Genomic DNA, 25,920 nt, shown 5'->3' with positions numbered 1-25,920 from the left:
GAGGGGGAGAGAGGCGGGGGGTGAGAGGAGCGGGGCAGGTGGGCTGGGGACCGTGAGGGGAATCACAGAACCGTTCGGGCGGAAAGGGACCACAGTTGATCCCCTGGCCGCACTTCCCAGCGCCAGCAGGGTCGTCCCAGAGCACGTGGCACACGGCTGCGTCCAGGGGGTTCTGGGGCATCTCCAGTAAAGGCGACTCCACATCTTCTATGGGCAATCGTTCTAGTGAGCGGTCGTTGCACGGGAAAGTTCTTTCTCATGCTCAGGTGGACCTTCCTGCACATCAGTTTCTGCCCGTTGTCTCCTGTTCTGTCGCTCAGCACCACCTGAGAAGGGCCTGCTCCATCCTCTGACACCTTGTTGAGCTCACCTCCTCCCGAGGCTGAAGACGCTCTGCTCCCTCAGCTTCTCCTCATGAAACACTCCAGTCTCTCGATCATCCTCTGCTGCAGCGGCTCCAGGAGCTCCTTCTGAGCCCAGAACTGGACATGGGGAAGGCTGCCGGGTTTGCTGGACTCGGGAGAGGTGGCTTGTGAATCCTGAGGGCTTGCAGGGTGAGCTTGTGCCACATGAGGAGTGGGATGACACCAGAGCATCGGGACTGTGGAAAGGAATTGGGCCCTCCCCAATTCCACCTGACAGGAGGCTGTAGCCTGGTGGGATCAGCCTCTTCTCCTGGGCAACCAGCGACAGGACCCGAGGGTGTAATCTCAGACTGTGCCAGGAACAGGTTGGACTCAATGATCTCAGAAATCTTTTCCAACCTAACTGATTCTGTGATTCCCCTGCTGCTGTCACTGCTCCGTTGGGCTCTTCCACTGAGAATAAAAACCTTTAAAGCGTACCTTGACAGCCCTGCCTGTGTGGTTCCTTTCTTGCCCGGGGCAGAGCCCTTGGTCCCCGGGGCTGGCGTGTCTCAGAGCTGGGCAGTTCGGCTGCCAGTTTTACAGCTCAACTTGTAGGTGGGATTTCACATTGCCTTGTTTGGTGTTGGAGTGCTCAGCCAAACCTGGTATTCAGCCAGAACAGCCAGAGATGGGTAACTATAAAGCTGTAGGAATTAAAGAAAACAAAAGAAAGACCTCAGGCCTAACCAGCACTTAGCATTAGAGAAGACTAAAATTTTAACTGGAGAACAAAGGAATTGGTTTAAAGAGCAAGTGTTCCTGGTGTGCACCTTTTTGAATTTTTATGTGAGGTGGGTTTTTTTTGGAAGCTGTGTGTTCTTTTAAAGTTTACCTAAGATATGAAGCTTATTTTTGTAATAAAGTAGCAAGGATCTTCAAGTGATTAGATTTTGCCTGGTTGATAGAATATTTTACTTATTACATTTACATTTGACTATAAAGTTTTGGATAGCATAATGAGCAATCTTAATAGCACCTAATTATTGGACTATAAGTGATAAAAAGAAGTGTTTCTTGTATTTTCACCATAAAACAAAAATTAATGGTGTGAGCTCGCTTTGTCTTACTTGGATAGGGAGTTCAGAACTTCCTACAAAACTTTAAGGTTTTTTCCTAACCTGTGACTTAAGTTTCAGTTATACCTCCCTAATTACACTGAATTTTATCAGTGAGATAAAACTCACATTTGGTGTACCCAGTAGTTTTGTTCTGGAAGCTGAATAAATTAGCTTGGTAATGCTATTGAGAATTTAACAAATCACTACAAACCTCAACAAACTTTGTGCTGGTGAAGAGAAAAAGCAGCCTAGATGTGTGTGTTTGTACTGCAGCTCCTAAGATGCTGCAGTGAACATTGGTCTGGTGAACAGCAATCCCCCTTTAAGGGAGAGGGTGTCAAAACATAGGAAAAATAGTAAAATCCAACAGTTCCAAGGGACAACCACTTGAGTTGGGGTTTTTAAGCGCAGTTATGACAGATGATTTGATTTACTAACTCTCAAGGGCAAGTAACTTAATTTGACACACAGTTTGAATCTCTTGTTTCTTTAAGGAGCAAAAAAATTTTATCATGCAATTAAGAAATTCTTTTATAATTTATAGAACAATACAACTACAACATATAGATAACTAGCTTTAGAAAGATAAATCCTGCTATTTCATTAACTATACATCATAAAGCCAGTGCACCTTCATTTTGTGTTATGAAATATTTTCAAGTGAGTATGTTATCCTGATTTCCAGTATGTGGCACTAATACTCAAGGCATAGTTCTTTGAGGAGGAGGAATTAATTGCAGATGGGAAAAGCAGTTCAGAAAATTGGAATTACCATGCCAGAGGTTCTTCATTCAGGTCCTTCTTGTACTTTATCTTGCAGTGATGATTCCTTGTATTCATGTGATAAGTGACACTTTAAGCCAGACCCTGCTCTGTGCACAACAGCTGCTTGTGACTGATCTGCAGGACAGAAACCAACACAGCACTCTGCTGCTTTAATTTTCTTCAATATTTCTTCAACACAAGAACATGTCCTGGAAATCCTGTTGGTATCTAGAAGCCTCAGGGTGTGATAGCCATAAGGAGCAAAGCCAAATCCATGCAATTCACAAGAAGTCTGGAGTATAAGGGGAATGAAATAAAGACTGACAACTCTCTAGGTCCTACTTTTGTCTTCTTGTACTGTTCCAGGCATTTCCATCAGTGGAAAGTGTGCAGAGCGTCATCCCTGTGGCTTGACAAAGTTCTGCAGTGACTTTGCTTTGCAGGTGGAAAGCCCTGTACTCTTCCATGCACAAGAGAAATAGACTTGAGGCATCTGTTTTCAGCAGAGTCCAGACTAATTTACAGAGTTGCAAATTTCAGATTATTTCAGTGAACTCCTGCACACCATCCTATGTTTCCGTAAGAGCAGGTGAAATCTGTAATTTTGCTACCACTTTCTGTAATGAACCCAAATATTTGGGGGTCTTCTCATAATTTTTGCTTAGTTTTGTCAGAATCAAGAATTATAAAATCAAGGTAGATAGAAACAATAACTGTATTTTATCTAGGTTTCCATATTGGTACAAATAGCCAGAATATCTTTGCAGGAGTTGTGGATGCAGGTGTAACACAAACCATGTGCTTTTCCTGGGAATATCACACAATGATTTACTGTATGTGAAATTATATAGTAATTCTAGAGCCAGACACTGGCACAAATTATCCATGGCAATAAAGAGAAGAATCATTTAAAAGTGAGGCATGAACCAAGACACCAAATTATGATGCTAACACATAGGCAAAAATTAATTCCATCAGTGATAATCTGGAGGAACAGAAGTTTCCTAATTATTGCTTTGAGATTTTTAAGACTTCATTGCTTCAAGCATGTTCATTCACCTTTTTGCTGACACAAAGCAATGTAGAAGGTGATGTACTTGTCAAGGCAAAACTGAACAGAGTGATTTTTTGTTTCTCAAGAAGCAGCCCTTCCCCATGGGGTGGCTGAGGATGGCCTGTTGCTTTTGAGCTGTGCCACACAGCTGCCAGCCAGTCTCCCAGGCTGCAGTGCCAGCAGACTGCCTGGGACAATGGCCTATTCATCATGTTGGGTTCCTCCTTGTTTCTTGGTTGCAAAATGCATGTTAAAGGTTTTCTTTTTCCTGTTTTCAGATGAGGTCTAAAATGTTTATGTGAGCTAGGAAAGCATATGTAGATGAAAAAACAAAATAATCATTAATCAATAACTTTGTATGACCTCTCAGCTTTCCACTTTCTTTGCTAAAGTACTTGGGTGCTTTGTCAATTTAAATACTCCCCTTCCTCACAGGGAGCTGAGTATCATTCTCCTTCTGCAGAAAATGAGCAAAAACAGAAATTAAATGCTGAGCCTCACTGAGGAGCCTCAACACTGACACAATGACTTTTAGGTTCTTATCTCAAACTGAAGTCCAAGCACTGAATTCTGTTTCATATAAAATGCACTAAAGACAGACACACCTTAAACCTGGATAACCATTGTAGAGGTTGTTTGGTTCTTAGCAATTGAAAATTCTGAGGAAAGGAGATGTATCTGAAACCTCTCTGTGACTCCAGCAAGGCAGTCCTGAGGCTATATGCTCCAGAATCTTCTTTTGGAGCTGGTGTGTTTAACTAGTTCTGCAAAAGAGCCTGACTCACTCTTATTCTAGAACAGGACTGAAGGAAGGGGTGATGGTGCTTGCCATTAATACACAGTCACCTTTCCCTCACCAATGCATGGCCTGACTCAATTTCAGAGAGCATGCTGAGCTTCCATCTGACTGCCGGGAGTGATAGTGACTAGGATATGCTGGAGAATAGGGGGGAAACCATGTCATAACAGAACTACTTTATAGTTCTGTACTGTAAATGGTTCCTGAGAAACCAAATTAGAGCCTCCAGACCCTTTAATTGTTTAGATCAGGCAGAGTAAGGAATCACAGAGCCAGATTTGATCAGCAATGTACAGCAATACTTGCCTGGAACTGGTTCTGAGGTAATTGGTCTTCTGGGCTGAGCTGGCCCTGGCCAGAATTGAAGTGTGCCTGTATTGCCCTTCTCAAATGAGTCTCTTGAGCACATATGTCTCACTTGGCTCAGACCTGGCAGAACTCACTGTTTCAGGCTTAGTGCTTGGTCTGTAGTCGCTTGGGATTCTTGCAGGGCTTATTTTCTTGGCAGCTGGGCCAACCCTGACCTGGCTCAGTACCTCTCATCTGCAGAAACAAAGCTCCTTACAGCTGGGAACCAGCTTAGCCTGACAAACAGATCTTTGTGTCACCTGAGCCCTGCCATGAATGAGGGCATTGGTCCCCTGTGCTTCCCACTGTGGCAGTGGGACTGTGGTTATAAGAGCCAAGCAGGTGGCACGGAGCACTGGTCTGCTTCCTGGCCAGATGCAGCCTGGCAAGGTTCAAATCCCTGCTCCTGGCTTTCCAGAGGTGTTGGCTTGCCTCAGCAGCATTTTCAAACCGTGGTGCCATGCAGCTCAGAGCCATGGCTCTGTGCAGAGGTGGGGGATCCCAAAGGGAGCCTCCTCCTCCTCCTCTGAGAGAGAAGAGCCCCAGGCCCTGTCCCAGCAGAAATGAGGCAGTGTGGGGAGCAGAGCTGTAGGGGTGTGCTCACCACTGATCTTACAGACCTAGTGACAAGTTTTATGTCACCTTTTTGGAACACCATCGGGCTTGGAATCTTGGTCTGGTTTACTTTAGAAAGCTGTTTGCACTTGGCATCAGGAAATGTTGTGCAGGGGAGGTGTTGGTGTAACCACATTTGTCCTGTGTGCTCTGCCACCAGGAGAGGGCACAGGCAGAGCAGGGGCAGAGACACTGACAATCCACGTAGTGCTGCAGGGTTTGGAATGCAAGTGAGAGCAGCATTATTTCTGCTTGGCTTCAAAAACCAAAGTATTGGCTTGGGGGTTTAGATTTATGTATTACCATGTCAGTGAATATATATATATTGTTGTAGTCTAAATTATTAAACAGTAGTGAGGAAAAACAACAGTGCATTTGCTGGATGGGCATGTTTGCAAAGTGATTGTCCCTTCTTTCTTGAATTCATTCAGGTCATTACTGTGACAAGTGGGTACTCTGTCATCCAAAATGAGCATGTAGAGCAATGCAGTTGCATTGCAGCAGGAAGTCTGATGAGAAAAGGGTTTGTTTCTATTAAGAATACCAGTTTATGGAGGGAAGCTTCAGATTGCAGTGCTTTATCTGAATATTTATTTACAAAAGATCTATCACAGGGCAGTCATGCTACAGCTGTTCAAAAGTGTCAGCTGCTGAATTACAGCATCAACACACATCTGCATTATTATGCTCCATTTAAAAAAGTATTAGGATGGTATATTTAAGATCTTTGCCTTTGTTGATGTTTATTGTTTAATGATTTGAAATTGCTTTAACAGATATATTAATGAGATTTTTATAACTAATGTAAGAATTCTGACTTTTATATCACATGCAAATTTGTAATCCTTTTGTCTTCTGCTTATGTAGTTATCTTGGAGACTGATTCTTCTCTCTCACCACACTGACACAGTGTCTTTTATTTCAGTACAGCAAAATTGCGTGCATCAGGCTCAAGACATCTTCCTTGCAAGTGAAATTGAGAGGAATGAGTGTTTCCAAGTGTTATAGAAAAAAGATGTGGTACAATGGAGAACCTGATCAGATCTGCTGATGATGGATTTTCCTTGAGTCCTGGTATGGGTCTGTAGTCTTCATTATTTACTCCTATGTATGAGAATTAGGTGTGGCATAGAGAATCCTGGCTAGGAGGGTGGTCAGGGATGTTCTTTCTCACAGGGCATATAAAAGCATCACTCCATGAAAATCTTGGTGTTTTGTATTTATTAATTGCTTGATTTCTTTGACCAATCAAGAAAAATAGTGATAGAAAACTGTCTAGCACTGTGGGATGCTTACAGTAGGAAGAACTGATGTAAGGAAGTCTCAGGTATTTTTAAACCAGTGTTTTAGGAAACTGGGCTCATGCTACCTTTTTGATTGCTTCCACAAGTGATAAGGTTGCAGCATAAGCTGCATTATATTAGCTGGCAACAGATCATCCATGTAGAACACAGACTGCATGAGTATCTTTATCCTAGTAAAAGCTTTGATCAGAAATTTTTGCTTTTTTGAGACACGCATAAGAATCTAAACATGAAACAAAACTGGAGGAAGCCAGGCCTTTTAAGCTGCATTTCCCAGAAGCTGCTTATTTTCAATGGCTTGTTTAGATCTGCCTCAATCAAAGCTGCAGACACAGTTTCCCTGCATGTGTACAAGTGCTCTTAGGCTCACCAGTGCCAGCACAGGGGGAGCAGTGCTGGGCACCTCAGATCTGCTGCTCTCTGTGGGTTGCAGTCCAAGCTGTGGGGATGTGAGGCTGCAGCACCCCTCAGGACTGTGGTTTGGTTGGCTGGGTTGGTCAATCTGAAGCAGCAGCCCTGAGAGTGAGTCAGTAAAGACCCTACAGGTGTCACCTGCACAGGTGACCTTGCCCCCTGTGCTGTGTTGGGATGATGGGACTTGCTTTGTCCCTTCTGGTCAGAGCTGCTCCAGTGTTCCTGCCCCTGCATTCCCCATTACAGTGGTTGTCACCCACTGGAGTATTTTAGCACAGGGTTTGTAGGGTCAGCAGGGGTGGGTCTGGGTCACTAAGGTGCTGCATGACAAACACAGGAACTGGGAAAAATGGAGTCAGAGAACAAAATCCTGTGTTTGGATGGATCTGTGTTAAAATGCAGACTGTGTCTATGGATTTGATTAAAATGGGGTAGTGGAGGATGCTGCTTTACAGCAGTGTGTTCCTGTTTGCATTTTCTGAAAGTTAGTACTTTCTATTCCTTAGTTTATCTCACTGAATTTCACTGTAATAATGTTCCCAGATAAAGCTAAATTGTGGGAAAGCCAGAGATTGTTAAAAGGCTGTAATTTCTCCTCCTAAGGAATGTTGTTATCTTTCAGCATGAACACCCTTGACATCAGCTGGTCTTGCTGCAATATTGCTAATGGAGAAGTGCAAGGACACTAATAATGGGTTTGGCATCATCTGGCAAGGCACACGTCTGTCCTTCTGCTAGAAGGACAGAGAAGGAAAAAGAATATATTGTCCTTACTCAACAGGGTATTGTTCAGAATCATATCTGTGGCCTGGGAAACAAAAATCATCATTCTCCCCTTTGATGTTTACGTGCCGTGACGGTGTAAGGGCTTTTGGAGAGATAATGTGTTCTGATAGGTTTGGGATTTTTTCTGTAACTCTGTAGCATAAAGGACATTGGGCCTGCTAAACCTGAGCTCATTTTTTTCCCAGCTAAAAACCAGACTGGAGTAGACACACCTAAGAGAAAAGACAGAATTTGGAAAGTATGGTGAAGGTGTGATTTACACCAGGTCACTACAGGCATAGTTAAGTGAATGGATTCTGCAACAGGATGGATTTCACAAGCATTTCAGCAGTTGTGCCAGAAAAATGCTGAAAACTTTTAATTCCCACTCACTTGAGTGAGATGAGCCTTTTCTGTGATGAATCACTTAAAATCAGTAATAATTTACTTACTGAGTGATTCCTGTCTCCAGTCTTTTTTAACATACTGATGAATTTTTAATTTAATTTGCTAATGTGTTGGCAAATTATACCAGTGTATAGAAAGGGTCCTTTAAGGACTGGCAACCGTTTTGTGCCTCTTCCTATGACTCCATTAAAAACTGTATTTTCCTGGTGCAGCTTTGCACCCATGTCTTCTCCATCTCCCCACTCTGGCTGGATTTGTCCCTGTTGTGCTGCCCAGAGCATTCACAGGAGTCAATCTCACATGCTCTGGCAAAGACAAGTTGACAGGCCTGGATGTGATCTGAAAATATGAAGGTTTTGTTAAGACCACAAAACACAGAAATCTCTGTGCAATCTGTGTTGCAAAAACACACAAAGTTTCTGTATATTTCAATACTTTTGATCTTACATCTACTAACATTTCCTACAATATGTTTCCATGGCAGACCACATTTGTTCTTACAAAAGCAACTTTGGGAACACCAATGGTAGGAGTTTTGTTTAGTTTGGGTAATGAATGGCAGGTTGGTGGAAAGTTTGTAGTTGGATCTCAGTTTCAGCAAAGAGTAATTGTAAAAAAAAATGAGAAGCTTAGATTTGAACCATCAGGGTGAAGATTTATGAGAACATAGAGCTTTCATTGGCCCTGCACAAATGGCTAAACTTTGCTCTCTGTGGTTTCTAAACACAAAGTAATCCTTGTCCTCCTGTGAGGAAAGAGATGTAATATCAGAGGTAATGTTACACTGAGATTTCACTTTGCTCAGACCAAGATATTTATCAATTACAACCCAACAGAACATTTGCCAGTATGATGTTGCCAGAATTTAAATAATTAAAAATGAGTTGTCTTCAGCAAATAAATAAAGTACACCTAATGGAGCATTATGGAATATCCTTTCTGTTCATTACCTCTTTGGTCATAAAACGCACTTCCAATGGCTCATTCAGGCTTTTTGGAAAATTGTCATGATACGAGTGCAACACCTTCCTCCTGATTGCAATGGAGTAGTAGATTTGGAAAAGAATCACAATCTGAATTGCAGTGAGTGCTAACTTTTACTCCATAAAACTGTAACTAACTGAATTTAGGCAGCCAGGGACAGAAAAATCTTCATGGAAGCTGCTGGTTACTTCCATTTCAGTTCAGGTTTGGAGTGGGGCAGAGTTCAAATACATCTAACGTGTTTTCTTCAGTTCAACAGGAAACTCAGTTGTCATGGTAGAGCCATTTCCATCCAACTTTTACATAATAGCAAAGTGGTTGGAGCAGCCACCTCACCTCACTTCTTCAGTTCTTATTTCAGAGAGCTGTGCCCTTTCATTTAGGTTATGAAATTATCTGAGTGCTAATGCTCTCCAGTATGCTCTTGGAAAGTTGCTTTTTGCACATTTAGGAATGCAGAAATCTGAGGTCTAAAGAAGAGCAAGCAGAAGAATGCCTGATCCTGGGTTGTAATTGGTAATACATGCAAGCAGGGGTGGAAGATGCTTTTCTTGGGTTTTGTACCCAGAATTCCTTCAGTTTTACTGAATTCTAGAGTGGTGCAGATGCTAAACAATCTCAAAGCATATTTCCTTTTTATCTTACTTGTGCTTTTAAAAATCTAGTTGTGGAAGAAGTAACCACACCCAAATTCATCTTGCTGTGTGACAGACAGATCATAGTATGATCAAATTAACTGTAACCATTCTGTGCAAAAATAGCAAAATGCTTTTTATTTTGTCCCCTGGTGTTTGGCTAGAGCTACATCTTCTTTAGGCATAATTATCAGTAGCACTGAATACAATGGCTAATGTTTTAATGACACAAACATGGGAACTCTTGTACAATTTGTGCAAATTAATTTTTAGGGAAAAATGAGGGTATGAGGCATAAAGGGAATAAATATAATAATAGGTAACTTTATGTAGCAACAAATAAGGTGAAAAGGAATAATGAAAAATACATCCACCCTTGTCTGAATATGACTGTGAGCTATTTTAATGGGAAATTTTAACAGAATTGCAAAAAAAAAAAAAAAGAGAATAAACTCAGTGTGTGAATTATTAAAATAATCAACCCCCAATTTGCTTCAATTAAATACTTAGAGATGCTCACAATGTTTTGATTAAGAAAAAAATTAGAAAGTTTCTTATTCACCTTAGCAGGCAGCTCTGCAAAATGGAAGGTCCCTGTGCTCCTCTGAAGCCATTTAATGCATATGTGAGCGTGGATTCCCAGAACTATCTATAATGCATATAGTGCTTTCTTCTCTCAGTGGCTTTTTTTCCCACTCTCTTTACGTCATTTGCCATTTGTGAGGGTTGCCAGGGTAATGACCAATCATCCCTGGAGAGATGCCTGCTAGTAAGGACAACATAGGCTTTCTCTTTTTTGGTATTCTGCAGTATGTATTTGAGAGCTATTCTAGCATCGAGATTGCAGAACTTTTGTTTAGTTAGCAGGGAGGGAAAGTTTACAGAGTATGAAATAACAGCTTACAACTATTGAGGTAAGTGAAGAATTTTCTACTTTATTAACTGTCCTGTCTGGATTTATTCAAAGCATTGAGCATCATTATTTTGTTGTTGTTGTTGTTTTTGTTATACATGTAGCTGACCTTGAAATTAGAGAGGTTTTGCCTAATGTGAACAATGAAATCTTAGTAGTGCTGCATATACAGGAGGGCAGGATTCTCTTCTCTTTGTAATTATGAACCCCACAGCCTCTCTCAGCACTGCAATCACCATATACATCCACTCATCCCCAAAATATTTGTGGAAGAATTAATTAAAAATAAGAAACCCACAGAGTGTTGTAATGCAGATTTCAGAGCATGAAGTGTGGTTGCCTCTCAGGCAGATGGGAAGTTCTGGATACTCTTCATTGTGCTGCATGTGTATATTAGGCCACAACAGCTGGGAACTGAAAATCCAGAAAGGAGTCCTGTCCCATAGGGTGCTGAAGATGTTGAACTCCTGTTTGTTTTTAAATGTTGTCTGTTGAATAGCCACTTGCAGGCTCACAGGTGACTCTTTGCTCAGCTATGGACAATGAGAAAATAGAGCCTTCAGGCTGCAAACCTTTTTTCTGGCACTGGGATCAGTAGTGTAAGCTGGTGGTGCTCATTGCCTCACAGAACGGGCTCAGATTTTGTTCTTTTGCATGAGAGGGCACCTAAACAATACATGAGAAAGGAGGCAAAAAAAATTCTATTCAGCAGTTCCCAATGACCTCAGAAGTTTCTCTGAAGTGTTTACGTGCAATCTGGGTTGTGACGGGTGTTACTGAAGGGGTTGGTTTGGGATGGTTTCATTTGGTTTTTGTTGTTGCTGTTTTAAATTACCCCCCCTTAGAATTCCTCTGGCACAGTTCCTTGTTTGTGTGATGGCTTCCTGGGAGACAAGGACAATTGATGAGGTGGTTGTACTGTTTTTCTGTAGAATTGCCAATATATCAAAGTTCAAATTAGTAACTGTCTCATCAGAATTACTGTTTGCTGCTTAATATATGTGCACCTACACACGTGCTTCACATCCTGGCAATCTCACCTGTCCTGATGGGCACAGTATATATAAACCAGAATAAAGCATATATTTATTTTACTCTATTTAGTGCTTACTGCAAATATATAAAGAGTGTAATTTTGACTCACACTTTTCCCCAGTTCAAAAATATATTGGAGCACTTAATTTAGCATGGTAAATTCCATTTGCTAAATTTTAGGTGTTGCTGTGTGTTCAGATGTGTTTATGATAGCTTTGCATTATCAAAACAACTGGAGCACAGCAGTGAGTCTGGATGTGTATATGTGAGAGAGAAGAGAATTCAGAATGACAATTTTAAAAGTCTGAGAAGAAAATGATCTTTTCATCAGGCTGTTGAGAAAATATGTTTGTTCAGAAACTTTCCTCTTTCTAAAAAACAGCATCTGTTTTTTGACATCTGTGTGCTGGGTATCACTTTTAATCAGTTTAGGTTATGAATAATATTAAAGCTTGCCCTGTAGAAGAAAAAATCAGTAAGCTCAAAGAAAATATATTGTTATCTAATGTTTATCAGCATTCCATATGATTCCATTATTTATAGTAAGCTGGGAAGCAGAACCTCAAAATGATAGTTTTGTATTATTCTAGGTGGTGTCTTTTGACAGAGAAATAACATGATGACATTTAGATAAGGCAGGTAATTGGGAAAGTAGGTTTTCTAATGAGAGATTCAGAGGTAAACCTTCCTGGAGAAGATGGTGGGTAACAAGCCTCAGTCCTTATCTTCCTGTCTATCTGCTTCACCATCTCTCTTTCCAACTTGAAAATGCTCCACACCTGTATTGTGCAGAGAATAACTGCCAATAATTTGGGCAAGGTATCTGTGGCCCTGAGGAGAGGAATAATTAACAGCACAAACGGATCCACTGACAAAAAGTCAGGCTTCAGGCCAGGATGGGAAGGTATGGCACAGGCTGAAAACCAAGGAGGTGCTCATGAAAGGAGGGGGCACATGTCAGGATGGCAAAAGAGAAGCCAAAAGGAGAAGTCCCTCCAGGAGAGACTGAGACTGGCTGGATAAGTTCAAGGCTAAAAACTCCTTATCCCTTGAGAAACAGAAGGCAAAAAAATAAATGAAGGTGAGTAGTCTTTGAGGGAACAATAGTTTCTAAACACAGTGTATGACAAAGCAAATCACTACTGATAACAGGATTGGTGCTATCTCTGCTCTGGACAGCTCAGCCTGAACTGTGGCCTTTGCTGTTGGAGGTCAGTTCTCCTGTCCTGACAGAATATTTTATCTGGTAGACATCATCTATCCATGGTCTGGAATAGATTACATTTTTGGTTGGTTGGTTTGTAGTTTTTTTTTAATGAGCAGTATCTCTCTGGATCTATATCTCACAGGAATACTGTGAGTTTTAATTTGTGACTGTAGTGGTTAATGAGAACATCAGATGAAAAATTTACTAACTCATTTTTATCAAACCTAAGCCTTATGGTTTTGCATTTTGCTGTCGCTGTATGGAATCCAGGCTGTTATTTCATTACCTGGGCCTGACTGTCCACTGCTATGAGTAAGCATAGCTCAGTTGCTTCTGGGATCTGGTGATGTAATTCCAAAACTCTGGTGTGAAGTCATGGTATGTGTGTTTTCAGAGCATTAGAGAATGACTTAATTGCATGAACTTAGTTAAAGTGGCCCCAGAAGACACAAAATAGTTGCAATGTAAATATCTCGTTTTACACTGCCAGTTACTGGCATTTTTGAAAAAAAGAGTGGTGAAAATGTGCTTCATCATCCATAACTGCAATTCAGAAACACAACAAAGGCATGCAAAAGGAAAGTTACTGCTGCTTACCCAGCAATATGCACAGTTAGGAAAGGCTGAAATTTGGGAAGTGTTACAGCATTTCCAGTGTGTCTTTTAAAGTGTGTGGTAAGGCTCACTTTGGGCAAGTACTGAGAGAGAAAATGTCTTGTGGTTTAAGACAGGAGTGGTTGATAGAAGATGGGCATTTTAGAGCACTTTACTAAAAGCTTCCAATTTATAATTTTAGTCCTATTTTCAAGATATTTAACTTGAGTTTCATTGCACGTCCATAGCCTCTAAGTTTCACAGAGAGATGCTTTTGAACATTACATCACTTATTGCTGAACTGTTGTGTAGCTGCTGTGTGATGCCATTAAACACTTCGGGGCTTCTTTCTTCCCCTGTGTGAACTGGGGATTAGTAGTATTTGCCTTATAAGACTAAGGGTGTTCCTGTTATTCTTTGTGTAGTGTTTTGAGTAGCCATGTTGTTCAAGGCCTAGTTACTTAGATATGCAAAGTACTGCAGCACACAGGCCTCTGAGACCCCCCCCAGTCCATCCTGTTTTTCTGTTGTAGTTACAAGGTCGAGTTGAAATAATCCCCATGATTATAAGAGCTTGTATGAAAAAACTTTCCTGGAGAGCAACATCTGTTATCTGGTGGTAATAGTGATTCAAAGGAGCTCTTTGGGAAGAGAATTCAGTCTGTCTCACATGAAGGGGATGACTCAGTAATTCACATTGGGAAAGAGAAACATTCTGCAGGCCTCACAAATGTGATTCTGGAGACTCATTACAGGCATTATTGTGTGCTTTTGTGAAGCTCCTGACACAGCGCAATGCGAACGGCTTCTGGCAGCCACAGCCCTGTCTCCAGCAGCAGGAGAGATCCTAAACCCTGCTCAGTGCCAGGGCTGCACACAAAGCCTCCTGCCCCTGCCACTCCTCAGGGCAGCACGTGTGGCTCTCGTTTCTCCAGCTGGGATAAAGCAGGGTTAGGGTGTAACAGCAAAGGACAGTATGGGCTGTTCTGTACATGGCAGCACTCACCACACACCTCATTTACTGCTCAGTAATTAACAGCTCTGAATACAGCTTGGGCTCACTTGGTCAGAGAAATTGCATTCCTCCGATGGGCTCTGGGCACACACATCAAATTTCATGAGGATTTCATTTTATTTACTGTTTTACCTAAAATTTGAGCCAAATTCAGCCCCCATCCGTACAACGGCCCTTGCTGCTTGATGCCTTCAGGTGGAAGCAGCCTCATGTTCTCACCTGGGTAAGTGACCTGGCATCCTGCAGATGGTGCTGGGAGTTGTGAGCCCACACCTGCCCTGGGTGCCTGCCCCAGCCCTGCCTGCTTCCACAGGGGCTTCTGGGCAAACACTGCCCTGCACACATGAAAGTACTCAGATGCCATGTAGTACCACTCTGTGAAAAGCTCAGGACCTGAAATATTTACAGCTTAATTGACTGCAATTCCTATTGACTTCCATGGGTGTTTTATTCAATTAGGGTCTGCAGAATTTACATCACTGCCTCCCTCTGGCTTACATCATTGCAAATATTATTGATGCTTATAAAGCTTTTGGGGATCTTTCAGGCTTTTAGTCCACAAAGTGACTAATGTGAAAGTCTTGCTCAGGGGTTAGAGGAGTATTTATACCCATCTCATCTTTCATTTACTTATTCCTGAGTTTCTCTGTGCTATTCCTTTGGGAATTCTCATATAAAATCTGCAATTCAACAAAGAGGGGGAAAGCAGAATTGTCTCAATACAGCAAGAGTCAAGTTTCGCTTTGAACATTAGAAGGGCACCTTTCTTATTTTCTTGCCTAAAAGGTAAAAGTGAATCTGATTGATTTTAATCTCATAAAACGATGAAATTAAGGCACAGAAAATTTAGAATGAATACTGAGGAAAATTAACAGTTTCCCAGGGGTGGGCATGAATACAGGGACTGGAATTTAAAACTATGCAGATTGGAGCACCAGAAATTCTGACAAAAAGAACTGACTCAAACTGGTCAGAAGGGTCAGAGTAGCTTGAAAGAATTTTTACCTTTCTGATCTACCTGTGTTATGAACCAATGCTGGAGTTACTATGTGAGTAGAACTATCAGGCTGTGTATAGCTTAATTAATAAATGACCTCTCAGCCTCTGACTACAGTAGGATAATATAGAAATCCTTATGCTGGCTCTGTGTTAGGCCTGGAGAGAAAAGGGATACAGCTGCTCCTTTTCATCCAGTGCTTTGGGGGAAAGTGGTGAGTAACGATTTCACGTGTACTGTGTGCAATTGCATTTCATACTTCTTTTTATCCAGAAACAGCAATGAAACATTTAGAAATACATATTTATATATATGTACGTGTGTGTGTGTGTGTATGTATGGAAGTAAATGAAAACAAAAGATGGCACAAGCAGTTTCAGGAGGTGTGGTGGAAATCTGATTGCATTTCAGACAATACTCTTCCTACAGACTTTCCCAGAAAATTCTGCAGGAAGAGCTAGGAAAGGTCATACATATATAACATGCCTTATTTTAGGTCTGTTTTAGCAAAATTGGAGAAATGCATCTGTGGCAAATTTGATAAAATTCCCAGGTAGAACACTGGCTTTCTTTAATTCTGTTGTGGTAGCTGAAGTGGAATTAGACATAAAAATAAAGGTAGCCTCCTTATAGAAAGCTTTTTTTTTTTTTTTTTTTTTTTTTTTTTTTTGCAGCAGAGAACACAATAAATGTTATCTGTCAGGGAAAGAAGCAGGCTATTTAAATTCAGGCAGCATAGCATCTTCAGTTGGAAGGGCTATTTTTAACTTCAGATGTAGCTTAATTTAGAAACTGAGCAGTCCAAGTCCCTTTTTTTTTTTCCCCCACTTCTCCGACTGGAGATTTTTTATAATGATTGTAGATACCCTTGTGTGATGATGCTGAATAGAATGAGAAGTATATTATCCTGAGCTTCAAGGTCATGAAAATGCACATCTAAACAAAGCAGCTTTGTGGCAATATTGGCATACACGTGTAAACACAGAGACCAGATGAGATCAATGCACTGTTTTCTAAGCACAAGGGCCACTTTGGCAATTTGACAGGAGGTTGCATAGAATTTTCATATCCATTTATGCAAGATCTTACCCAGATCTGTGTTATTTTGTGTAGGAAGTGCTGTAATTGCATATAGTCCTATACAATGTGTGATAAAGAGAGTGTAAATTCCAGTGGTTTCTAAGGCAGAAATATTTATGAGAAATCTGGCAGTGATTTCCTGCATTGATTTTTCTGAGCCAGCTTCTTGTATTTGGCTTTGTTTGCAAGTTAATCACAAGAATTGAGAAGCTCATTTCGTTAGAGAACATATTCAGAATTAAGAATTGCAGATTTGACTCTATTAAGTGATTACAGGCTTTTTAATGTATTCAGATTCAGAATATGAAAAAATCCTCTCACAAATGGAAGTACTTCCAAGATGGCTTGTTGCAAACACTCTTCTTGCATAATTGCATACTCTATGTCACTCAGCATTCATCGGGTGAATTGCAGCAGCATTTCAGCATAAAGCTCAATTCGAGCTGGATTTTACAGTTTACCTGTTCAAGCTCAGCCAGGAGAGATTCTGAAAGCCCTTCCAGTTGCATAACAATAACAAGGAGTGGAGAGACATGTGCCATTGCGACAGAAATAATGGGTTATTAATAAGCTGAATGTGACATGGGAAAGTTGGCTCTATTTCTGAGCACAGTGACACCTTCACCATTAACTCCTGAGCACACACAACTTTGTACTGAAATTTTGCTTGAAGGGTTGAACGTTTGTGCAGAAAAGAGAAATTTTTCTGTAGTCACCTAAAATCCTGCAATTATATGTGAAAGCTTCTGCTGCCATTTATTCTTTAACTTATGACAGCTAAAATTAGAGGCTTTCATTCCATTGTTTTTATACACCGGGTAGCGTGATGTAATGTAGAAAGAACATCATAAAACAAGTTAGAAATGTAGAGTTGTAATCATTAATGTTCAATGGAGGCTAAAAGGAAATGTCATTTAGAGGCAGGACTACTTCTGAGTTGCCTACTTTGGACAGGGATTCTTTCATCTTCCTCTGAAACATTTGTTTTTGAGGAATGCTCCTTTCCCTGGCTATGTTCTGTGGGAGGGAATCTGGGAGTTAGCACAGAAGCTGTTAGAGCCATTAGACCCTGCTGAGGGCTTTCCTTAATTCTCTGCTGGCCACACAAACCTGAATCAAGGCTGAATTTAGTCTCTGGGAGGCATTTTAGTGGTGCTATCAGACCAGGAAATTCAGAGTGTGACACACAGTTTGGATTGGGAATGTGAATTCACAGTCCTTTCTTAAAGAGGCTTTTCTTTATAGTAAAGCAGATATATTGCAGCAGCAATTTGCTGACATGTTTCAGCTTTCAAAAAAGAATGTGTTTTTCTCATCAAAGACTTGATCTGAGGCTTGTAGCTAAAGAAGCATTCAGCACATACACTTTCTTGTTTTAGGTATTTTGGTATGCTGTCAAGAGGCAGGATTTAGTTTGCCTGTTAAAGAAGTTTAAAAAAAGACTAAAACCCATCCAAAAGGAGCAGGGGGTTGTCAAGAAAAAGCTGAAATCTTACAGAATTGAGGGCAATATTTTTGGTCTTACAGAAATACAGGGTATACTCAAAATAAATTTCTGAATGGCTTTATAAAATTGAATCAGCTTGACAATAAAACTGCCCATTTGTATCTGCTTTGTTTTCATTCAGTTTGTAGTACAGAGGAAAACTGAGAGCAAACAGTAATTCTATTTTCAGGCATTCAGACTCTTAAATAGCAAATTTCTTTGAAGAAATATGGTAACAGATGATGAAGTAGGTTTCAAGTAAAGCTTGGATTTGTCACAGAGCAGCACTAAAGTAGTCAGTGACATAAAGGAGGTTGTAGTGAGATGGGTGTTGGTCTCTTCTCCCAAATAATGAGTGACAATAAAAGAGGAAATGGCCTCAAGGTGCACCAGGGGAGCTTTAAACTGGATATTAGGAAGAGTTTCTTCATGGAAAGGATTGTCAAGTCCTGGCACAGGTGCCCAGGGCAGTGGATGAGTCACTACCCCGGAGGTGTTTAAAGGATGTGGAGACGTGGCACCTGGGACATGGGTTAGTGGTGGACTTGGCAGTGGTAATTTAAAGGTTGGACTCAATGATCTGAGAGGTCTTTTCCAACCTAAAAGATAATAATTAGTTTTTATTTAGCAGTTTTCATCCACAGATCTCAACGTGTTTTATAATGAAGGTCAATCACATGCATAATGTACTGACTCTTTCATAAGAATTTTGTTATAATTTTTCTGTTCAAAAAGTTTAAGCCACTCTTCTGTGTCACTTGTTACAGGAAAATGTATCAATGTGTTCTATGCCCACAAATCACAGTAGGAAGGACAAGCAGTGGACTGGAGTTTTTATTAATCAGTGTGCTGTCCTCTCAGAAATGGGAAATGATTTTATCAAAGTGTGACAAATTACAAGTAAATAAACTGGTATTCAGGTGAAGTCCAGGAGACGAACAGTCACTGTGTGTCTGTAAAAATGCAGTGTGCTGTTCATGCAAAAGGATTTCCACGAATCAGGGTGAAAGCAGTCCTCAAACCTACGCAGGCATTGTCATCCCATGCTCTTTCATCTGGGAGGAGATGGTCACAGGCACGGAACTGAAAATAGTCACATGCAGGAGCGCGTGCTCTCCAGAGGGGATCAAAGGCTGAGGTGCTGTTTAGGCATGCAAACAGCCAGAAGTGTCAGAGCAGCAAGAGTGTGGTTGAACCAGTTACTGCTCCGATAAAATCTGCTACTTTAGCTTCAGCCAAATTTGTGATGGGAACAGAGGTGGGGTGCAGAGGCTCGGGGAAAGAGATGCGTAAGGCAATTCCTATTGCCTAGCCTTGTGTGCCTGACACAGGTGCCTAAATGAGGAAAGCAATTTTTCCTGGCCTGCTGAAAGATTAAATACAGAGGATGTTATTTCAGAAAGTAATTCAGAGTCCACAAGTATGGCTCTTGCTCTGAAGCACCTCTGGAGGAGCCGGACACCCCTCTGGTTTTGTGGGAATCTTGGGTGAAGTGCCTGTCCTGAGCCCCTGGGCTGGTGTTAAACACAGCCACTGCAAAGACAACTTTGCACCCAAACTGACAATGTTCTTTCCTTGGGAAACTTCCTTTTTCCCCTCAGGCTTCTCTTTCTGCTCTTTATGTGACACACAGACCTCGTGTGTGGAGGCTGAATCATTTGTCTGAAGGACAGAGCTGATCTTAGGTCTGTGCACTGCACTTTTAACCAAGCCAGAGACTCTCCTCTATGTTCCTACCTAGACATGGGAGGTTATTTCTCTAATCAGGGTTAACTTCTATAAAAGCCCCTGGCAAAGTCATAACTTGTTTAGATCAATAACATCTCTGAAAAACAAAGCAAGGTTCATTGCCAAACCAAGAGCAATAACCATATCTGATATAATAAGAAAACAGTATTTACTTGGAAAGGAAGATATGTAAAATTGGCTTTTCATTAAAACAAAAAAAAGCGCTTTTTTAACTCAAAAAAGAATTTTTAAAAATTTATTGTTAAAAATACAGTTTTCAATTTAATTGCTGAAAATTTTACATCCAGGGCCTAGCTTTGGAAGTTCTTTGCAGCTGACTTGCAGCACTATTAACACTTCTCATGTTTCTCTGTTGCACTTGTCTTGTTTAATACCAGACAAGGAGCCGTGTGGGTGACAGCTCTATACCAACAAATCCTAACAGACAGATGCTATGATTTGATCCTGATATTCACCGTGTGTTTTACTTAGTGCTGCAACCAGGAATTAAAAATATGAGCACGTGCTTTTTTCCTGTATATTTGTCCATAAAAAAGCCTGACCTGGTGTAACATAATAGTAATAGGAAGCTATTATTAGACCAAATGAAGCAGGGGAATAATGACAATAATATGGTTCATGGTACAAGAAAGCTGACATTGGCTGACATTCATCACCAGGTCTTGCATCAGCACCCACCATCCCCAAATAAATCAGTAAGAAGAAACTTCCTCCTCATGTTTAGTGGCCCTTTATGGAGAGGAGATCCAGTTCAGCTGACAGTGTCACCAGGAAGTGTGTGCAGTGTTGACAATCCGGGTGACAGTGTAAATACTCACTCCTTGAGGCAGCTGGGCAGGGGCACCTCCTGTGCCTGAGCCCTGGGTGAGGTGCCAGGGGCAATCCCAGAGCCAGGGAAATCCAAGGAAGAGCAGAGAGCTCTCATGAGCAACCTTGGAGCTTGCAGCTGTGCAGGGAGCACAAGTGACCAGGAATGCTGGGGACAGGGACCAAGGGCACTCTGCAGAGCAGGGCACTGCTCACAGGGCCCAGCCCAGGGGCTGCTCTGGCTCTCACACAGTGCTGGGCACTGCCCCACAGCTGAAACCACTTTTCCTTCCTTATGAAGTTCAACAAGGACAAATCTATGCTCTTGCACCTGGGAAAACGTCCAAGGCGAGCTTCCTCCACTTACCCAGCAACTGATAGCCCATAGGAAGTTGGTTTTGAATTTGGAAGTGGAGGTGGTGAGCACAAGAACTGTGAGCTGGCTAAAGTTCTATTCCAAAGAAAGTGGCAAGGCTGGAGAAATGTTACTGGTGGTGTTTCTCTGGGTCTATTTAATATATTTACCGGTGTGGTGAGATGAAATTCCTGGGTAAGACACGTTGGGAGGCATTGCCAATGTTAAGGAAGACTGAGTTGATGTTCAAAAAGGATAAGGCTAACTTTTTTACCAGCTTGCTGGTGATGCCATATAAATAAGTCTCGTACTGTCCAAACCAGATACTCTCGGTTCGATAATAACCTCACCTGTTACCTGGGGCTTTGTAAACTGGAAGTAGCAAAGTGGGAACAAACCTGAGTGCACTTACCAGTGGAAGGATGAATGTGATAAAACATTCAATTGGGGTAGAAAACATAATGCAGTCCTGGAAGGTGAGAGGTTTTTAACAATCTGAAGGAAACATTGGTACTGTCTAAGAAGGAGAAGGAGTCTTAACTTCTCTAGAGTATTTATACAGTTGGGTGTAGCTATTTTCAGAAAAATTAACCTAAATGTGAGAGGTATAAAGTAGAGCTATATGATAAGCAAGGCAATGGAGCTTAATCTTTTGAAGGGAAATTCGAAATGCCCCATGTACCCAACCAAATGGAGGTTTCTAGGGTGATGAATCATTAAATACACTGGAAGCAAATACTGGTGAGTGGAAAGGTTCAGTGTCCATGATCACTGTAGCCTCTCTGCTGAGATCACTAACAAAGCTGAGCTGCCATTTGTTGCCTGTTCAGTGGCTTTCTTTGTGATGTGCATAGTGGACTGGTGTTAATTCCAAAAGTACACAAAACTTTTGCACGTGACACTGACAGGAGGATGGCCAGTAAGGCCGTGCTTTTATTAGTACTGCACAAAGCACCCTCAAAAAACAAATACCATTTTTCAGATCTTGCCTGCAGATTACTTACGAGAGAAAGAGATTTCTTTAACTGAGATGAGCCTCCTCTTTTTGGTGTGTCTGAGCTGGGCTGTGGTGGTGTCAGTCCCTTGGCCCTGCCTGAGGAGCCAGCTCAGTGAGCTGAGCTCTGGGTTTGGCTCGGGAGAGCTCCGTGGGTGCGGAGTGTGCTGACATCACAGCCCCGAGGGTGTCACTTATTAGCTGCTATGAATAGTTACAGGCAAACACCGAACAGAAAAATCAAATGTCTGCTTAAACCACCAATGCATGGGGAGGCAAAGAGCTTGAGCTCAGCTGAGGGGCTTTCTGTTCAAAGGCAAGGGCAGCAACGTTGGGCATCACCCTGGTGCAGGTGATGCTTTAGGATTTGTGAGCTGGGAGAGCCCACAGAGACACGTTCATCCCTGGTGCAGTTCCAGAACTGTCATGGTAAGTGAGATTTTTATGTTTATTTCCCACTGTTTAGGTTATCTAATCTGAGTGATCTGTGTTTTGCGGTCCCTACTGTATCCGTGGGATTCAGGAGAAACGTGTCAGTGTTACTGCCAGTATAATCACAGCTTTTTTAAAAGATAAAACACAAAGCAATGCCAATTTTGCAAAATGAAGCGTTCAAGGTTAAGAAATCATGTACAGTAAAAAATACATGTGGACATAAATGGTGCCTCCAGTCTGCAGGTTCAGGAAAGTGTCCTGCTCATCCTGTGTTTTGGGGCTATTTGGCATAAATGTTACAACCTTTAGGCCTTGATTACAGATTTATGAGCTAAGACAGGCTTGAGGACAGAGGTCACATTTTCAGGTTTTAACTTACTTCCAGTTTTGTAAGGCAAACTTCTGTTTAATGTTTCTGTGGTATTAATAAGGTGTTTCAGATATTAAACTGTTCCAAATTAAGGTTGATCTAATTAAAAGGAAGCACATATAAATACAGAAGCAATATAAGGTGAAAGCTAAGATTAACACAGGACTGGGTGTCTCACTGCCTTTGAAAATCTCATCTTGGTTTTTTATACTAATTAGGCCATGCACAGAAATGTTCAACTAGGTCTGCCAATGCTCTTAGGAGATCTTCTAACCCGAGCTACTCCTAGCAATATTTTTTACACTTCTTAACTTACTGTATAAAGGCAGGCAGGGTTAGAAATACAAAGCTGTGACTGTCCCAGACAACACCAGAGATTCTCATTACAAGTTACAAACTGGCCTGAAGCTCCCTTGGTCCAAGTAAAATCTTTGTCTCAGCCCTTTGTGCTCAGCCACACCAGCTTCGTGGTGATTCAAAGCCATCAGAAAGCACTTGTAGCCATCTCTGGTCCCCTTAGCAGGGAGGACAACCTGTTCTCCCTCCAAATTTGGCAGCCTGGCCCCAGCCTCGCTGGTTTGCAGCCAGGGCACTGCAAAAGCCCCAGTGTGCTGATCCTGCAGAGCCGGACTCCTGTCTGTGGCAGCCCCTGAGCCTCGCCCGGAGGGAATGAGGAGCCTGATGGATGTGCTGCTGCAGGATGTCAGAGCGTGCTAATGGAGCAACAGATCCATTACAGCATTTAGCCATTCTGCAGGATCCAATTACAGGAACTTTGTGAAGTATAAAATAGTTTGATTTTACCCTGTGCTTAGCCTGTAAAAGATGATGTCTCTAAAAGATACTCTCATCCCATCATTATTTCCGTGTGCTGATTCATCTGCGTTCAGATTTGTTTAGAACTCGGATTTGATTCTGCCCTGTTGATTATCAGTTTTTTGTAAATCTGTTTGATAACTGTTATGGGTAAAGATGAAGAATCCCTGGGTATTCTGCTTGCAGGGTGTGACATGTAAAGTAGAAGTTTTTCTTGCAGATCAGAAGGAAGGACTGACGTAGGATTTGTTGTCTAAAATTACATTGTATCTGTTATGTAGGAATTCAGACAGTGATTGTGATAGTCCCTTTTGTCCTTTAAAAATGAGAATTTATGACTCAAAAGGTGCTATGCTGTCAGTCAGAAAATTTTTCCATTATACTGAATCTTATTTTTAATGGTGTAATATCCTGTTCTTTTAGGTGTGGTGTTTTGAATGAAAACTGATTTGCAGTAATTTTCTTCAGCCTGCGAAACAGGCACCAAAAAAAAGAAAAATAAGATGTAAGAAATTCTGTATATTGTATTAGTGTCCAGAGGGGGAAAATATAATATAAAAATAATAATAAAAATAGAGGAATATTTCCTCATTCCAAGGGTCTGTGAGTTTTATTTTTGTATGTTTAGGTGACTGTTATCTGAAGGAGCAGCACCTTTAAAGAGAATTATAATAAGAAATAGAAATACAGGGAAGCTTTTATGAAATAAAGTGCATATGGATCTTAGCATGTGGCCAGCTTCTTGTTTAGAAGGATTCCTGCTGCATTCATTTTTCCTTGCTGTTTCCCCCGAGGGCTGAACGTCGCTGTCTCCTGCAGACAATGCAGCAACGCCCTGGTTTTGTACTGGTGAATGATTCTTACATTGACAAGCTGTTTCAGTGTTCCAGAGCATTGCATTGTTCTAGCATGGATTTGTCTGAATTTTCTCATGAAAGGATGATTCTCTCTGCTCTGGGGGATGCTATCAGGGATAAAGGCTCATGCAGGAGCACAAACAGCTGAGATCTTGTGGCAGATTTCGTGCCTGCTTGATGCTTTCCCTGATGGAAAATTTCCATTTTAATGTCAGGAGGGAAAATAGCCTTTTACAAAATGTGATTTTCTGTTGGAATGCTGGCAAAGGGGTGCTGATGTGGCATAAACTTCTGTAGGTGGTGGCACTGTCTCTGCCTCCTGTGTTGTTTTCAAGGCTGAATACAGAGGTGTACTCAAGAGGTAGAAGTACCTGAGCCTTGTGGCCTCTGACTTCAGCTGAGCAGTCAGACCCTGTCCTTTCCTTTCTTGTGTGCAAATGGAGCTGCCATGTGTGGGAATGATCTCAGCTGAAATTGAAGCAGTGTAGAAAACAAAACTGGGTGCATGTCTGTGAATGAATCTACTTGATTTTTGTTGAAAATATAAGAACGGTGGATCTAAATAATCAACAGAATTAGGGTAAAAGTCTTTGTAAAACACCTGTGAAAGTCCATATTAATCAGTATTACATGTCCCAGACTCTATCCCATTGAAATGGTGAACAATTCAACAAAATATCTTTCTGGAATGTACTTAGATGCAATATCAGGAAGCTGAGTCCAGACAGAGTCAGGCTGGAAATGAGGCATGTGTGCATTAGTGGGTCACTGGCATCTCTGCAGAAGAACCGTGATGGTTCACATGCACAGTAAGCTCAGGGCTTGTCCACATTAGACTACACAGGTGTAATCTGAATTAATATTGGCAAGTTAAGGGATCTGCTGCACAAACTTCTCAGGGAATACATTTGACTGTTGCTATAAAATGCCAGACTGAGAGATCAGAATATTCTCTCTGGCTGGAAAATCCACTGATCCATAGCAATACCTCTGTTCTGTATGTGCACAGCAGACAGAGAGCAAAGAGAGATTTTCATTCTACTGCAGAATAAAATATTAATGGTCCTGTCTCACCACAAAATTTCACAAAATTATACAGTTAGATTGTGTCAAACGTTCGCTCATCACCAACACTACTTGCCATAAAATTTCTGACATCAGAAGAGTGACACCTGTATTAAAGTGAAATTTGAAGATTCTCTAACATCTACATTTGTGAGATGGAGTCCTTAGCCACAGCAATCATGTTGTCAGCAGTGCTGTTTGTTTGAATTAGGGCTGCAGATTGGATCTGGCCGTTGATGCTGATCCCAACTTATATGTAGGGCACAAACTGAATACATTACATTTCCTAACGTGCCCAGCTGGAATTCTCTGACGCAAACACCAAAGCTGAAGTAAATGGGAGCAGGCAGTTCTCAGCCTGAGGTGCCAGGCCATTAGAAATTCCAGGTTCCTAAATGTAAATGTAGTATAGATATCCAAGCTGAAAGGTGTCTCAAAAATATAGCCAAAGATTTATATTATTCTGACAACACACTGGAATCAGCTATTACTGCTGACACTGAGCCAAACCCAGCAAAGGAGTCTTTTGATGTATTTCAAGAAACAAGTTTAGTGTCCTGTAACTGCATCTGTCACCACCATCCTCTCA

At 41.4% G+C, this 25,920-nt stretch overlaps 1 protein-coding gene across 1 annotated transcript in view; it reads right to left on the bottom strand.

Annotated features, from left to right (window-relative positions):
- The window catches only part of ACTL6A (actin like 6A), a 48,183-nt gene that overhangs the window by 9,435 nt on the left and 12,828 nt on the right, over positions 1 to 25,920 (bottom strand). The window contains exon 2 of the mRNA XM_041406078.1: positions 371 to 715. Coding sequence (XP_041262012.1) covers positions 371 to 715 — 345 coding nt within the window. The remainder of the gene's footprint in view (positions 1 to 370; positions 716 to 25,920) is intronic.

Source organism: Onychostruthus taczanowskii, unplaced genomic scaffold, assembly GCF_017590055.1.
Source record: "Onychostruthus taczanowskii isolate IOZ18803 unplaced genomic scaffold, ASM1759005v1 scaffold24, whole genome shotgun sequence".
In the NCBI taxonomy this organism is placed as follows: Eukaryota; Metazoa; Chordata; class Aves; order Passeriformes; family Passeridae; genus Onychostruthus; species Onychostruthus taczanowskii.
Note: the sequence above shows the minus strand (reverse complement) of the source record. Positions and strands in the feature narration are given on the sequence as shown.